Source organism: Mytilus trossulus, chromosome 2 (assembly GCF_036588685.1).
Source record: "Mytilus trossulus isolate FHL-02 chromosome 2, PNRI_Mtr1.1.1.hap1, whole genome shotgun sequence".
Lineage (NCBI taxonomy): Eukaryota > Metazoa > Mollusca > Bivalvia > Mytilida > Mytilidae > Mytilus > Mytilus trossulus.
In genome coordinates, this window is record NC_086374.1 from 91387727 (window position 1) to 91405958 (window position 18232).

Here is an 18232-nt window from a genome sequence, read left to right on the forward strand (position 1 = left end):
ACATCAAAATCTGCTATAATAAGATGGTAAGTTACCCATTACTTCAGTGTTAACATCAAAATCTGCTACAAAAAGACAGTAAGTTGCCCATCACTTCAGTGTTAACATCAAAATCCGCTACAAAAAGACGGTAAGTTACCCATCACTTCAGTGTTAACATCAAAATCTGCTACAATAAGACAGTTAGTTACCCATCACTTCAGTGTTAACATTAAAATCTGCTACAATAAGACAATAAGTTACCCATCTCTTCAGTTTTAACATCAAAATCTGCTACAAAAAGACAGTAAGTTGCCCATCACTTCAGTGTTAACATCAAAATCTGCTACAAAAAAAAAGTAAGTTGCCCATCACTTCAGTGTTAACAACAAAATCTGCTACAAAAAGACAGTAAGTTGCCCATCACTTCAGTGTTAACATCAAAATCCGCTACAAAAAGACGGTAAGTTACTCATCACTTCAGTGTTAACATCAAAATCTGCTACAATAAGACGGTAAGTTACCCATCACTTCAGTGTTAACATTAAAATCTGCTACAATAAGTTACCCATCAATTCAGTGTTAACATCAAAATCTGCTACAAAAAGACAGTAAGTTGCCCATCACTTCAGTGTTAACATCAAAATCTGCTACAAAACAACAGTAAGTTGCCCATCACTTCAGTGTTAACATCAAAATCTGCTACAAAAAGACAGTAAGTTGCCCAACACTTCAGTGTTAACATCAAAATCTGCTACAAAAAGACAGGAAGTTGCCCATCACTTCAGTGTTAAAATCAAAATCTGCTACAAAAAGACAGTAAGTTGCCCATCACTTCAGTGTTAACATCAAAATCCGCTACAATAAGACGGTAAGTTACCCATCACTTCAGTGTTAACATCAAAATCCGCTACAATAAGATGGTAAGTTATCCATCACTTCAGCGTTGACATCAAAATCTGCTACAATAAGACGGTAAGTTACCCATCACTTCAGTGTTAACATCAAAATCTGCTACAATAAGAGGGTAAGTTACCCATCACTTCAGTGTTAACATCAAAATCTGCTACAATAAGACTGTAACTTACCCATCACTTCAGTGTTAACATCAAAATCCGCTACAATAAGACGGTAAGTTACCCATCACTTCAGTGTTAACATCAAAATCCGCTACAATAAGATGGTAAGTTATCCATCACTTCAGCGTTGACATCAAAATCTGCTACAATAAGACGGTAAGTTACCCATCACTTCAGTGTTAACATCAAAATCTGCTACAATAAGAGGGTAAGTTACCCATCACTTCAGTGTTAACATCAAAATCTGCTACAATAAGACTGTAACTTACCCATCACTTCAGTGTTAACATCAAAATCCGCTACAATAAGACGGTAAGTTACCCATCACTTCAGTGTTAACATCAAAATCCGCTACAATAAGATGGTAAGTTATCCATCACTTCAGCGTTGACATCAAAATCCGCTACAATAAGACGGTAAGTTACCCATCACTTCAGTGTTAACATCAAAATCTGCTACAATAAGAGGGTAAGTTACCCATCACTTCAGTGTTAACATCAAAATCCGCTACAATAAGATGGTAAGTTATCCATCACTTCAGCGTTGACATCAAAATCCGCTACAATAAGATGGTAAGTTACCCATCACTTCAGTGTTAACATCAAAATCTGCTACAATAAGATTAGAGATTAGATAATAGAGATTAAGATGGCCGCCGAGCTGAAAACACTGTAAAAAGTCAGCTCCCAGTTTTTTGCAGTTTTTTGTGTTTTATATGAATTGTTGCATGATGAAAAGTGGATAGACTGATAGATAACATTTTGCTGAATCATTGGATGCCAACTTATGAGAAAAATTTGGTGGAACTTTTGTGATATTTACAGATAACCATTTTTTTGGATTCAAGTGTTCACCTATTATTGATTATATTTACTTGATAACAAAGGATTTAATTCAACATGCCTGGAGGCAATAGCCTTACAAGTAACAAATCTGTGAAAAGTGGAAAATGTGGAAACACTGTTCAGACTTTACTAGCTGCCAAATTAGATAAAGTTGACAAAGAAAAAACTGAAAAACCTAATAAACAACCAAAAAGGACTCACTCTGAAGTGTCAAATGAATCAAATACAAGTGTTGATCTTACTGGTATAATTAGTATACAAAGGGACATAGAAGAAATTAAACAAAACCTGGAGGGTGGATTAAAAAAGATAGACCTTGAAAATGCAACAAAAGACCTTGTTAAGTCAAGTGATCTGGAAGTCATTGTAACTACTATAGTGAAGAATTTATTTAAAGAATTTACTTCATCCATAGAGACAAAAATTGATAAAAAAGTATCAGAAGTAATAGAGGAAATGCAAGAGAAAATAGATGCATTATCAATAGAAAATGAGAACTTGAGGGAGAAAGCGGAGGTAGCTATGAAAAGCCTATCTGCAACAAAGAAAGAACTACACCAAAATGAACAACTGACAAGAGAAGCTATTACCAGCAGCAACTACAATGAACAATATTCTCGCAAAAACAACATAAGAGTTATAAACTTTCCATGGCGAGAGCGACAAGATCTGCGTGCGGACTTTATTAGTAAAGTGAAAAGGGACATGAATGTTGAACTTGAGGAAAGAGATGTTGTCGCCATCCATAGAATTCCATCTGACAAATTAGGACCAAAACCTCTTATTGTGAGACTATTCAGTAGTGATGTCAAACGAAGAGTGATGCGAGAAAAGAAGAATTTACAAGACCATGTAAGATTTTATGATGACATTTCCAAAAGGAACATTGAACTGATGAAAAGACTAAATGAGACTGAATGGTTCAGCGACGTATGGTACTTCAACTGTGGTGTATATGGAAGGATATCTGATGGTCTACAGCTGAAGTTCAATATATTTGATGACATTTTTCTTAGATTGAGACAAAGGAAATAAGTAGTTAACTTAGTACTTGACTCTCATTGTTACATGTACATTATGTCTTGATGAACTTTGATCTATTTTTTAAACATGTTAAAAGTGCCATTCTTATTTTCATGGGACAAATCTTAATACTATAAAAGTTGTCTCCACTTTGTAAAATAGTTGACTATGTCATAACTGATAAATCATATACAGGATATATAAAATTGAAAGAACAATTATACTGCAAAAAACTAGAATTTTGTTTTGACATTAATTCAATCAAAAATGTCTGCCATTTTGATGCTAAATTCTTGTTTTTATCTCTTTCTTTTTCTTTCCAGTCCTTTATTCTTTTTATTAATTATTGCATTTCTGCAATATCATTCCATTACATTTTGTTTTGGTTTAGTTTATGGTGAGTTATCCTGTTTATCATTTTTATGCATCTTTATGTTGGTGAAATGTTTTTCTTTAGTATTTTTACACACATTGAGAATAATCAGATATTACTGTTAGATTTTTTTAAGGTCATATTATGTGCTAGTGTATTTACTGACATCATATCATGTGTGCCCTGAAGGTATTAACTGTTAATTGTCAAGGTTTAGGAGATAGTGTTAAAAGAAGAGATGTTTTTAACTATTTAAGAACAAAGAATTACAATATTTACTGTTTACAAGATACTCATTTCTTATGTGAAAATGAAAATAATATAAGAGCTATGTGGGGATATGATAGTTATTTTTCATCTTATAGCTCAAATTCAAGAGGTGTAGCAGTTATGTTTAATAACAACTTTGAGTTAAAGGTCCTAAAAGAAAAAAAAGATGTTGGTGGTAATTATTTAGTATTAGACTTAGTTGTTGATACTTTACATTTTACATTTGTAACTATTTATGGACCAAATATAGATACTCCTATTTTTTATGATCAAATTATGTCAATTATAGATGATTTTGGTAATGATAGCTATATGATATGTGGTGATTTTAATCTTGTTCTCAACCCTGATATAGACTATTATAATTATTTACATGTAAATAACCCAAATGCTCGGGAGAAAGTTTTAGAAATCATTCAGGAAAGGTGTCTCATTGACCCTTTCCGTGAACTTTACCCAGATTTGAAGCGTTTCACATGGAGAAAAAGAACCCCCTTTAAACAAGCAAGGCTAGATTTTTTTCTTTTATCTGAAGATTTACTATGCTGTTTGAAAAATTGTAATATCGAGCCTAGCTATCGCTCTGATCATTCTATGGTTGTATTAAATCTAGAATTTAATCCTTTTGATCGAGGTAGAGGATTGTGGAAATTTAATAATTCATTATTGTATGATCCAGAATATATAAAGATTGTTAAAGAAAAAATAGTAGAAGTTAAAAAACAATATGTAATTTATGATATAGATAGAATTGAAGACATGAATAATGAAGATCTCCATTTTAATATTAATAGTCACTTATTTCTTGAGACAATGTTGATGGAAATTAGAGGTAAAACTATATCTTATTCAAGTTATAAGAAAAAGGTAAAAGAAAAACAAGAGAAAGATCTTAGAAATGAAATTCTTATTTTGGAAGAAAAGGTAGATGAAGGTTCAATACAGATTTTGGAAAATAAAAAATGTGAATTAGAAAATATAAGAAAAGAAAAAATTAAAGGGAAGATAATTCGATCAAGAATACAATGGGTAGAAGAGGGTGAAAAACCTACTAGCTATTTTTGTGGGCTAGAATCAAAAAATTTTACAAATAAGATAATACCAAAAGTAGTAAAAGAAAATGGAGATGTAATTTCAAAACAAAAAGATATTTTAAAAGAAGTAAAATCTTTTTATGAAAATTTGTACAAGAATAAAGACAAGTCAAAGGGAGATAAATTCAGTAAACTTAAAGAAGGATTGAAAGATATAAAATTAAAAAAACTAACTGATGATGAGAAAAAAAATCTTGAAGGTGAAATAACAATTGAAGAAGCTGGTTTGATATTGAAAAATATGAAAAATAATAAAACACCAGGATCTGATGGTTTCTCCACAGAGTTCTTTAAATTTTTTTGGAAAGATTTGAAAATTTTTGTTGTAAACTCCTTGAACTACAGTACTGAGATTGGTGAACTATCTGTTACGCAAAAACAAGGAATCATTACATGCCTGCCGAAGGGAAATAAGCCTAGACATTTCTTAAAAAATTGGCGACCTATATCTTTATTAAATACAGTATATAAAATTGGCTCTGGAGTTATAGCAAAACGCTTTAAAACAGTTTTAGATAAACTGATAGATTTCGATCAAACTGGATTTATAAGTGGGAGATATATTGGAGAAAATCTTCGTTTAATTTATGATATTATGCAATTTACTGAGGAAAAAGATATTCCAGGACTTTTGCTGCTCATAGATTTCGAAAAGGCATTTGATTCGATTTCTTGGGAATTTTTAACCAGTGTCTTGAAGTTGTTCAATTTTGGAGAATCAATAATTAATTGGGTTAAAGTTTTTTATAACAATATCAAATCAGCTGTAAACCAGGGAGGACATCTATCAGAATTTTTTTCTATAGAACGAGGCTGTAGACAAGGTGATCCCTTGTCGCCTTATATTTTTATTCTCTGTGCTGAGATATTAGCATTAAAAATACGAAATAATGATAAAATAAATGGTATTACAATTACACAAGTTGAGCACAAACTTTCACAATTTGCTGATGACACATCTCTTATTTTAGATGGTAAAGAAGAATCTCTGAATGAAGCATTAAATGAATTAGATTGGTTTGGAAATATATCTGGTTTAAATATTAATTTTTCTAAAACACAAGTTATTTGGATAGGAAATAAAAAGTATAGTAATGAGGTATTATGCCAAAATAGAAACCTTACATGGGGAGAAACATGTTTTAAGGTACTAGGTATAAGCTTTGATGTTAATCTTGATAGAATTGTAAAAATTAATTATGATGAAAAAATTGTACAAATTAAATGTGTAATAAGACAATGGTCAAAACGAAATCTTACTGTTATTGGTAGAATTACTGTAGTAAAGACATTGATATTGCCTATTTTAAATCATTTGTTTATATCCTTACCAAATCCAAGTGATGATATTTTAAAAAATGTTATTCAACTTATGTACAATTTTATATGGAGTTCACCAATTGATAGAATTAAGAGAGATGTTTTACAAAATGATATTGAAGATGGTGGACTCAAAATGATAAATCTTAGTGCATTTATTTTAGCACTGAAGTGTACATGGATAAGGAGATTATTTAAAACAGACAACAAATGGCAGAATGTTTTTTTGTCAAATGTTCATGTAGAACTTGAAAAATTTTATGGTTGTGGAAGTGTTTATATCCAAAAATTACAGCAACATATCAAAAATAAATTTTGGCTAGATGTTCTGAAAGCATGGCAACTTCTTAGAGAAAAAGATGAATATGACAGTTGGGAATGCTTTCTTGCTAGTCCAATCTGGCTTAACAATAATATAAAGGTAGCAAATAAACCTATTTTTTATAAAGACTGGTTTGAAAATGGTATAAGATTTATAAATGATATTGTAAATGAAGATGGGACCTTTTTCTCTCATCAAAAGATAGAAGAAATGTATCAGATAAATGTGAATTTCATGAGATATAATAGTATTATATCTGCTATACATCAAGCATCAAAATCATTTGTGGGAAAAAATCACAAATTAGAACTACCTTTAATTCCATCTGCTATTAAAAGACTTGTTAAAAGTTCAAAAGGATCTAAAGATATGTATATTGTTTTGAATAAAAATGGAAGTGTTCCCACTAGTCAGTTAAGATGGACTGAAATTTTTGGCTTTGATCAAAATCATTGGAAAAAAATTTATAAACTGCCATTTGTTGTCACAAATAATACTAAGTTACAGTGGCTACAGTTTAGATTCAATCATCGAATCTTAGCTACAAACAAATTTCTTCATAAAATTAAGATTTATGATAATCCAAATTGTACATTTTGTAATAGAGAAATTGAAACATTAGAACATTTATTTTGGGAATGTGAACATACACAATTATTATTAGAACAGATTGAAAATTGGTTTCTAACCAATGGAATTAGTGTACTTTTTAAAAAAGAAGTTTTTTTGTTTGGTAACACTGCAAAAATATCAAAAGGCAATGCAGAAAATACTATTTTTCTTACCATAAAGCAATATATTTATAATTCCAGATGTTTTAAAAAACAACTGACAATAAACTCAGTAAAAGAAAAGATAAAATATGTGTATGCAATGGACAAAAATATTGCTATGAAAAACAAATGTGAACATCAGTTTCTCAGAGAATGGAATGCTTTTGATATATTACTTAGCATGCTTAGTTAAGTACAAAAATGTATATACATGTTATAAATGAAAATGCTGTATTTACTATACTAAAATAGAATTCAATTTCTAGATGAATTATATTGAAAACTCACCACACTATTCTCTCTCGCTCTCTTTCTCTTTCTATCTCTCTCTCTCCGGTGTTCAAACTGCTTTACTCTTTATCTTATATTTGTATATTTAAAAAAAAAATAAAAAAAAAATTGCTTCCTAATAGAAAGATGTATTGATTAGATAATATCTATAGATTTATATATTATATATTGCTATTATATTTGTGTATATTATGTTGTAAATTGGAAGTTATAAATAATAAAAATAAAAAAAAAAAAAAAAAAAAAAAAAAAAAAAATCTGCTACAATAAGACTGTAACTTACCCATCACTTCAGTGTTAACATCAAAATCCGCTACAATAAGATGGTAAGTTAACCATCACTTCAGTGTTAAAATCAAAATCCGCTGCAATAAGACGGTAAGTTACCCATCACTTCAGTGTTAACATCAAAATCTGCTACAATAAGACGGTAAGTTACCCATCACTTCAGTGTTAACATCAAAATCTGCTACAATAAGACGGTAAGTTACCCATCACTTCAGTGTTAACATCAAAATCTGCTACAATAAGACGGTAAGTTACCCATCACTAAATCTGCTACAATAAGACGGTAACTTACCCATCACCTCAGTAATAACATCAAAATCTGCTACAATAAGACGGTAAGTTACCCATCACTTCAGTGTTAACATCAAAATACGCTACAATAAGACAGTAAGTTACCAACACTAGAATTTTAACATCAAAATTCAGTGTAATAAAATTCAAATTACCCATTACTTCAGTGTTAGCATCAAAATCCAAGTCAATAAAACTGTAAGTTACCAATCACTAGAGAAGGTTAAATATCAAAATCTAGTACAATGAGACGATTAGCTACCCATCTCTACTTATCAAAACTTCTGGCCAGAACCTTACTGATTACCTCATATACTATCTATATAAAAATATTCAGTAAAGTATACCTTGTACTAGAAAATGAATATTTGAATATATCTGAACAGAACCATATTTCTACCAGGTTGCACTCATGCATATTAAAAGGATATAAGTACATTCAAAATGTTACAATTAAACAAAATAAAACAAAAAATGTTTTGTGTGCATATCAAAACTGAATAGTTTAAAAAGGCTTTTTACACACATTTTCAACATAAACCTGTATGACAAAAAGGCCAATGCAGAGCAGCTGCCCCTCCCAGTCCCCAAAACAAAAAATGAAACAAAACAGAAAGTACTGTGTTTGGTTACTAAAGCAGGTCTAATAATGAAACCAGTGTATTAGATTTCTGAAACACTAAAAAGGAATTTGTTTATTGAGTTTAACATGAAATTACTTCCTGAAAAAAATGCCAGCTGAAAATATACTTTAACAACTTTTTTTTATGACAACAACTTTCTTACTTAATGCAAATAGTTGTCTATATTTTATGTTTAGCAAATTGAAAGTTACAGGCACATTAATATATGTACTGTTTTTTACTTTTTTTCAGACAAGTTTGTGAATTCATAAATCAAATTTTACACACTTGGCCAACACATGTTTTAGAGAAACAGATAGCTAATCTACAGGATGCTTTAAAGAGAGGAATCAATGATGCAGATACTGAGGCCAGGGCATTCTCTAGAAAGTAAGTATTTCATTCAAGCTTTTTGTTTTGACACAATGATATGTGTTTTCCACACCAAACGCCCTCTACATGTTAATTTTTGGAAAATTATTTATGTAATATTATGGTTTATGTCATTGTATATATGTGAAAGAAAAAAGTTAATCACAAAATTACTGAACTCCAAGGAAAATCAAAACGGAAAGTCCTTAATGATTTGACAAAATCAAAAGCTCTAACACATCATTCAAATAAATAACAACTGCCATATTCCAGACTTGGTACAGGGATTTTCTTATGTAGAAAATGGTGAAACATACATGAAAATGTTACATTTCCTTTAATCACAGCCAATATAGTCACTATGATTTGTTCTTTGCACACATTTCAAATGTATAAGTATAGTAAATAATACAAATTATAAAACATTGAAAAATATGAATAACACACCGTATTTTATATCAGTATATTACTGTCAAGATTTAAAACTTTGTGCACATTTTAAGATTTTCAATGCATTTACATACAATATGAAGCAAGGACATTGAACGTGTGCAGACCTGCAATATGGAGATACACAATTCTCCAGCTGTAACTTCAAATGATATCATATGTGCCGATTTTAAAAGTATCATGTCTTAATGATATATTTTCTACCTTCAGAGCATTTTGGGGATTTGCTGACCATTTCAAAGATCAGGCAGATGCCTTGTTGAATGCCTTAGAACCCTCCAAACAAAAACAGGTTAAAGGAGAACTGAGTGGATCATCTAGTAATAATTCATTAAATAGTGCTGAAGGGTTGACATCACGTCCACGATCAGCTAGTACAGATAGAGGCTTCGATTCCAGTACATTAGGGTGAGTGCATTAAACATAAATAGAATTCGAGTTACATTAATTTATTTTACCCCTAAATTATAATGATGTCTGCATTTTGTATCTGAAACTGAAGGTACTGAATTTTAATTTGTATGTTTATAAAGTTATATCTTATTCTTCGTCTATGGATAGACGTTTATGATATAATACAAGGGACATAATTTTGCCTTGAAAATGTTGCATCTATGATCTTTCTGTAAGATATTTCATTATTAGCCTCAAATTTGTTTTTTGTGAATTTTCAACCAAAAAAAACTACAGTGGGAAATGTCAAAAAATTCTGATTTGAATGAATTTTTATAGTTTTGCTACCTTTGGATTATATGCCTTAAATAAATGTTATGTGAATAGGACAAACTTTTATGGAAATCTATTCTTAGATGTGATGTTCAAATTTACTTGTCCCAAATCTTGTGGTTTAATGAATGCTTTCAAATCTGTGCAACATTGCTCTTACTGAAATTTTTCATTAGAATTATTACTATTACAGAAGGATTGGAAAGAGAAAAAATAAGTTCAGTTCTGCAAGTAGTGATACAGGTGGTGCAGGTATGTAGTTGATGATGAATGTCATCATTTGTCTCAATGTATTAAAAGATCATTTGAAGAAGAAAAAAATGCATTGGTTGAGAAATTGGTTGAGAATTTCAGATTTAACTTCATAGTTTGATATAAATATATATAATTTCAAATGATGCAGCAACCAAATTCAGTTCTACTTTATATTTATTTTAAAGAATAATTTTTACTATGATTGGGAAATAAAACTTATATTAAAGTTCAGTAGTTTGTACTATCTATAATTTAAGAAAAGTAACGAGGATTATCTATAAAGGCAAGATGCTTATTAACATATATATTAAGCAGAGCATGACTATTTTAAAGCAAAATTTAAAATTGTTTTTAAAAATCTTGTGCATGAAGTTCCCTTTATTATTCTGGAGGCTTTATTAACTTAGCAGGAACCTTAAAATATCTAGTGTCAAAATTCATTTCATCGAAAGAACAATGTCCCTTAGTATACATGTAGATATAAAACAAAAATTTTTTTTTAAAAGATTACACCAGTAGCTTATAAATATGACTTTAGAGTGCAGAAAATTGCATGCAAGCTAATAAGGAATTTAAAACATTTATAGTTTATTTTGCAGTCTGATAAAGTTTGTTTCAAGAAAATGGCAGTTATAAACTAGCCTTTTTATAGTGAATATTTTAATGTCATACTGGCTTGGGTAGAATTGTGTCTCTTGTCTTTTTCTTTGGTAAGGGAGATAATCCACATCTCTTCCCTGACTTTTTTTCGTGTTTTCAGGTGCTGGTTGTTATATACATTCTGCCTGCAAGTTTGCAGTTTATTTATATAATCTCACGATAGATTTTTCTTTCATTTTCTCCTATGGTGTTGAGGACGTAAATACATATAGTTTGAAAGAAACTTGAAAAAAGTTGGGGAATGGGGTTATTTAAAATCTATTGTCAAATCTGCAGTTTAAATTGGTTGTGATGATATTGTCTGATTCAATTTAATACCTCTTACCTATATTTTGAGAAAAGAAAGAAGTTTACTAATTTTGTTTCATGATAAAATCATAGTTATGCGAATGAAAAGGTTGGATGTAAAAGATTTGTTACAAGAGAAAACTCTAGAAATGTTATTTGCAATTACCGATGATTGAAACCAGTTGCTTGATGGCAAAGCGAGAAGTCATATTTAAAATGGTTGTATAAAATAGCATGGAATATGTTTTTTCTTCAAATTATTCATTGCATTTTCAATTAGCATGATAACATGAAATGTTTTAATCTTCAGCCACAAGTCAATGTGAAAATTGACATGACCCCTTTCAATACCATTATTAGTACTTTTCCTTTGTGCTTGTTTTGCATGTATCCTTTTTATTACTTTCTACTTTCACTTTCACGTCCAGATTTGGATGTTGAAGGCGACGCCCACAAACAAGGTAAGACAATCACATGACCACCATGTGATAGAGTATAGCGTGCTAGATATCAGCTGTTGCTGTGGTTTGGCCTTTAGTTATCACATCACTCAACCACTTTTATTTCTGCCATCTCTCTTAGTATGTTTATCTGCTTAATTAGAACAAAGACTGTTTATCTTTATATGTACAAAATGAAAGTAGGCATGTCAACTTGTAGATTGAAGGTAACTAAAAAACTGCAGATTTCAAAGATATGTTTGATCTCAATCAATGATTGAATCTCAATTCAATCCTTAACCATTATGGAAGTTTTTCATGTTTTATTACTTTCAATATATATAACTTCCATATGCTTAAAAAAAATCAAAAAGCTTTGAATTAGAATTTTTGATTAAATGTTTCAATATTTCATTATTCCTGAATTAAGACAGTCTTTGTTTTAATACCGCTTCTTTATACCTCTGTACACTCATAATCTTTAATTTCTATATCTTGTACTTATCTTGTATTACTGATTTGTATTTATAACATTTTAAATTTAATTTCTATATTCTTTTAACATTTGTTTCTGTTTATATATTTATTTTCATGCCTGGTAATAACTTTCAGACTTAGACAAACCTCTTTACGATTTATATGGCCGTAGAATTGGACGTTCAAATAGTGCCGCAGACATAACCAATCCCTATGCTACAGCGCCCAGAAACCGTCGAAATCAGACATCTGGGAGAACAACACCAGTGTCATTTTCTGGTCGTATGACACCAACTTCACAAATCTCTGGACGTATGACACCAACATCATCGATATCCGGACGCATGACACCTACATCGTCCGTAACTGGAAGAACAACTCCTGTGCATTTTTCTCATAACTCAGGATCATCATACAATTCAACATATAACTCACTGCGTAAGGAGATTTATAAATATTGAGAATGATATGTTTCAGATTAGGGGCATGATAAGATCATGGATGGTTTTGTAGAATTATGTTTGACAATTGTTGGTTGAGGCTTGCTTGATTGAAAAGATATTTAAAGCTGTTCCCAGCATGTATTTTAAAGAATCCATTTTGATCTGGGAATGGATGTTTTAAACCTTTAGAGTGGAAGTTTAGATGGGATAAAAACCCACAGCATGCCATCCTCAAGTGTGCCCTTTATAGAGGTGTGATCACTAACTAACAAGCATGTACTAGGTCATGTAATGGATTCCATTCCTTTCCCTTCCCCAAAATATGAATTGGATAATAGGGTTAGAAAATTCAGAATAGGGGTAGTGAGAAATGTATAGAGATGCAAGATAATTGAGTGTTTTCATCTAGATTTCAGAGTTGTGATAGTGCCAGTTGGATATGAAAGTTGTCATTTGGACACATTTTCTGAAATCATTTACCAGTACTATGGTTGAAAATAATCCCAACCTTTTGTGTATCCCTCTCTGTTGACATGTATGGAAGTTATTCTGGATGTTGAGGAGATATGAATGTTTAGATATAAACAAAAACATATATGGTGAATGACTTGGCATAATAGTACGAAATTTCATAATACTTAGGATAAAAAAAATAAACTTATATTTGAATAAAAAAGTGGACCATTTAGTACGATAGGTTCTGGACTGAAGAAGCTGTTTTGAGTATTAAGAAATAAACAGAGTAAGCATACTGCAGTTTATTAAAAATACTAGATGGATGGTAAGAGAAGTATTTTGACGTTAAAGATAGTTGAAATAACCATTGGCTATTTTTAGTTACCATTAGTTAAAAAGTTGACAGTTTATACCTATATCCTGACATTTACCTATAATTAATGAGTGGTCAGGTGTACGTGTGTTATTGTAATTGTTTATAGGTCATTAATACAGAAGCAAAAGAAAGCTACTAGAGAAAAAGAGAGAGAGAGAGAGAGAAAAATCTGAAAGTTGAGTCACAAACAAATTACATTCACAAATTAAATTTATCATTTGATCTTGTACAAGTAATAATACAAAGTGCTTATTATATAACAAGTAATTCAATAATATGGTATAAGGAATAAGAAACAAAAGTAACTCTCTTATTTATATCCATACAAATGTTTATTATGCCTGGACATAGGAACTGCAATAACAAATTCCTTCTGCATTCTTTTGGTTAAATTCAGAATACCTTGGACAATGTAGATCTAAAAATGAATTGTATTTAATAGGTATTACCATATTTATGATACCTTTTATTGTAAGAGAATGTTCCATTTATTGCCTATTTGGCTTCACAGCCTTAAATTCTATTTGGTTATCATCAATATAAAATAAATAAAATTTGCATCCTCGATTTATGTGAATAAAAAAGAGTTATAGCTATTTTCTAAAAGAAAAAAAAAATCTATTTAGTCTGTTTGTACAAACTCTGCAACTCTTGTATACATCTTTGATTAGACAGGACTAGGCTGATATGTTAACTATTATGTGTTACTGGTCATTAATTTCATATGTTATTAAAGGCAGCAGTGTTTTAAAGGTTTTCATTTGTGAGATAAATGGTATATTATAGATATTAGCCCCTTGTGGTGGTCTTTCATGTTGTATTGTTTACATTTTTCACTGATGTGTATGTTTGGTTTCTAAATTGATAAAATCCCAAAACAGGATGTAGAATTTGAGCTTGAATTAGTATGATACAAACTCTTCAAGTTGTTTTAAAACAATTATTTTAACTAGAAAATTTGTTTTGTTTACCATAGATGTCAACTCATGCTGAATTATCCCTAATATTTTATGAAAGTGTCCCAATATTTTAATGTAATGGACAAAATTACTGTTGTTCTGTTTTCTGTTAACTACTGGTTCAGAAATGATTCTGGAAAGGTTTTGTTTAGAATCATTTAAACTTTTAAATTCCATAATATTACATCACAAATGATAAATACATATTTCTGTAATTTACGATCTGAACCAACTCATATCTTGAGTAATTTTAAAAGATGTGATGAAAAAGCCATAAAAAATTGGCATTTCCATTAGAAGGTAAAATATCCTCCTCTTTTAAATAATAAAAACATAACCATGCTCATATTTATTATGTTCCATTTATGGGCATTATGTTTTCCAGTCTGTGCGTTCCTTCGTCCATTGGCCCTCCTTCAAAAAAAAAGAAGTCGAGGTAGTTTTTGATGAAGTTGAAGTCCAATCAACTTGAAACTTAGTACACATGTTCCCTATGATATAATCTTTCTAGTTTTAATGCTAAATTAGAGATTTTCTCCCATTTTCAAGGTCCACTGAACATTAAAAATGATAAAGCGGATGGGGCATCTGTGTACTGGGGACACATTCTTGTCTTTTTTTTCATTTTTCAATTAAAATAGGATTATGTATCCCAAAATAATTTACAGTACAGTTTGAATGATTTTTTACACTTTGAATAGTTTTAAATATCAATTATATTATTTATAAATCAAATAACTTAATAAGGCCAAAGACCCTTAGCACTGGCAAAAATTCATCTTTCAATAGATATCCATTTAGAATGTGTGATGACGAGGCAAAAATGTTTTCAAATTAGATTATAAAGTAATCAATAAAGTTTGAACAGTCTCCTTTTATTCATAATGAAAAGATCAAAGTAGCTGAATGGTGACATTCCTTAGTAATCTTTTGTTGCTAATCTAGGTAATAAAATAGTAAGTAAAAGGAAATTATTACATACTTAGTTGTATAATAACGACAGGTAAATCGTGGTTTATTTATAAACATACAGTGTGATCAATTTCCCACCAGTTAACACATTGTTGTTACAATTGTACTGCAATATTTTGGACAAGGAAATTTTATAAGGAACATTTTCTTTTGAATAGAAAAAATAAAAAAAGTATGTGAATTGAAAAAATGTTAATGTAAAATATAACCAAAAAAATTTTGCCTTTTTTGTTTGTTTGTTTGGGGGGGGGGGGGGGGTGCAGCATGGTTATACTGCATCCCCTGACTCTATGCAAATTACTAGCAATGTAAAATTGTATGGTTTGAGATTCACAATTAGTGTTAACAGAGTGCTGTCAGCTTTCATCCATGCATTTAATGACTAGTGCATTAAAGATGCATCTTTTTCTGCACATTAAGTAACATATTTCATTATTGATTAATTTCAGTACCACTTTCTTTAAATGATTAAGTTGCTCTTGATTATGTATTGATTTAGATTTAAAATGAAGTATCACTTTATAGATGACAGCACTTGTAGCTGTTATTAGTACATTTTCACAAGACCCGTACATTTTGTTCATCAATATTGGTCTGAGATATAGGTACAAATTATTGCCTATGGCTAGCTGAGTTGATAGCACCTGGCTAGGTGATAAGTTGTTTGTATGTAACGGTTTTTACCTGGACGTGAGTCATAACCGTCCTTTGTATATGGTTATACCTTACTATGTGGGATAAGTTAATCTGCTTCCGAACAAAAAACTGGTACATAAAGTTCTGTCAACCTGAAACTAATTTGATTACCTGAATGTAGATCGATTGTAATTATATATGGCATCCATTGTTTTTTGTTGTTGAGATGATTAATTTTGATGAAGTGATGTGGGATAGTTTAAAATTGAGATAAAGATTGCTGTGAGAGAAAAAAAAGAAGTTGGGTCACTGTTGCATTGTGTCTTTGAAGGAAGTTTAAGAAACACTGGATTTGTTATTCTGGAATTCTTTAAGACTGGTTCAAAAAGAAAAACATTAAAGGATGCAGCAATTATTTATAAAAATGATGATGAAAACATTGCCATGTGAAAAATAACATTATGTTAGTTGGGAATATTAAATTTTAAAAACTTGTTAGTTATGGAAAAAATATTTCTTTGTTTCTTGAGTGATAGAAAATGCTCAAAGGCAATGATATAAAAAACTTATGACTTTACAATAAAAGTGTCTTTTAGTGTTTTATTGTCTTTACAAGTTATAGATAGAGAGGGTCAAGAAATAATTATACTCTGACAAGTGACCAATGGACTATGATATGAGAATATTTTGTAATAGATATTTTGTTTTGATTCAGTGATCCCTAACTGACCATCTATACTCTGACAAGTGACCAAAAGACTAGGATATCAAACTATTTTGTAATAGATATATTGTTTTGATTCAGTGATCCCTAACTGACCATCTGATATGGCCTTAATCTATTAATCACCTGTGTTATTGTAAAGGATTAGAATTAGTGTTTTATATGATCCTAAAGGAGAAAATAGTTATTCTGACCAACGATCATCAGATTTACTTCTTTAAAAACAAATTCTATAACAGGTCTGCACTGTTAACTTTTAAATGTGCCGATCATTGACCATAATGTATTGGGATCTTTAATAAGACGTGATTTATAATAGGATCAAAACGGAAATCAACAAATAAGGGAATTTTAATTTAACAGATATACTCTGTTTGTATTGTGCTTCCGGTTTAGAGATTTGTTTGAACTGGTTCATGGAAAACGGCATTGCTTAATAATTTCCAGATGATTGTTTGAAGTTTTGGTTTAAGAAATTTCATTGGAATAATGTACTATAGCCTAGCTGGATTTCACTGAACTTTTTTCCCTTCATCGTTTCTATGAATCTGATTTCTACAATGGATACTCTCTGAAAACAAAGAACTATGTATATTTAATATCGAAGGAATTTGTAGTATTGAAAGTCAATAATAAAATTGAATTAAAATATTTATAAAGTTGAAAGGATTGGAAATCAATTGTGGATTATATTGTTTTGTAGTCCATCTATGTTATGGGTGTGGGTGTTGATTTAAAACTTTGTGATTAATACATAAACATAAAACGTTGATTAATTTGGATTTTAATTAAAACTAGAATGGAATGGTGTGATATGTGGATTGTGCATGGAAAGAATCTCTCTTTAATACTAACAAATAGTTAACTATTGAATGAGGATTGTAGTACTGATTAATAATTATTGGATGAATAAGATATGGATGTTATATTGTATGTGAACATTGATGACAATTTGTATGCTTCCTTTCACTGAAAGTTCATGGAATATATTTCTTACTGATAGTTATTGTGAAGAGCACTTTGTAATTTGGAATTGTAAAATTATGGATGTTGAAAAGTTTTATAATGTGACCTTCAGCCTTTAGCCTTTTCTCTAAGAATTTGATCAACGTTAAAATATTTTTTGAAAATGATTATGCCTGCTAATGAAAGTAGTGCATTGTGGAACCGACCTAAAAAGGTGCATTTTGCCTTATTCCCTTATGTTGTTGAAATACCGTCACGATCTCAGATTGAAAATGGTGAATATGAGGATGACATGGAATACCTTTCAGATGTTGAAATGGATGAAAATTTTGGTAACGATTGTTCAATCTTGTCATTTAGAAAAAATAATAATAGAGGTTTGCTGAAAGATCAAATACGATTTTCAGATTTTATATCAAGAAAATATTTTTCCTTGCCCTGTCAAATTAGGCTTTCATTTT

The 18232-nt window shown here is 30.3% G+C and overlaps 1 protein-coding gene across 7 annotated transcripts in view; it reads left to right on the plus strand.

Annotated features, from left to right (window-relative positions):
- Window positions 1–18232, plus strand: part of LOC134708348 (CLIP-associating protein 1-B-like) — a 109586-nt gene that overhangs the window by 55463 nt on the left and 35891 nt on the right. For 4 of the 7 annotated variants that reach the window (XM_063568805.1, XM_063568808.1, XM_063568809.1 and 1 more), the window contains exons 17-21: window positions 8824–8961; window positions 9604–9801; window positions 10313–10371; window positions 11751–11783; window positions 12375–12677. In XM_063568805.1, coding sequence (XP_063424875.1) covers window positions 8824–8961; window positions 9604–9801; window positions 10313–10371; window positions 11751–11783; window positions 12375–12677 — 731 coding nt within the window. The remainder of the gene's footprint in view (window positions 1–8823; window positions 8962–9603; window positions 9802–10312; window positions 10372–11750; window positions 11784–12374; window positions 12678–18232) is intronic. The other 3 variants (XM_063568812.1, XM_063568806.1, XM_063568811.1) reach the window with 3 other exon arrangements.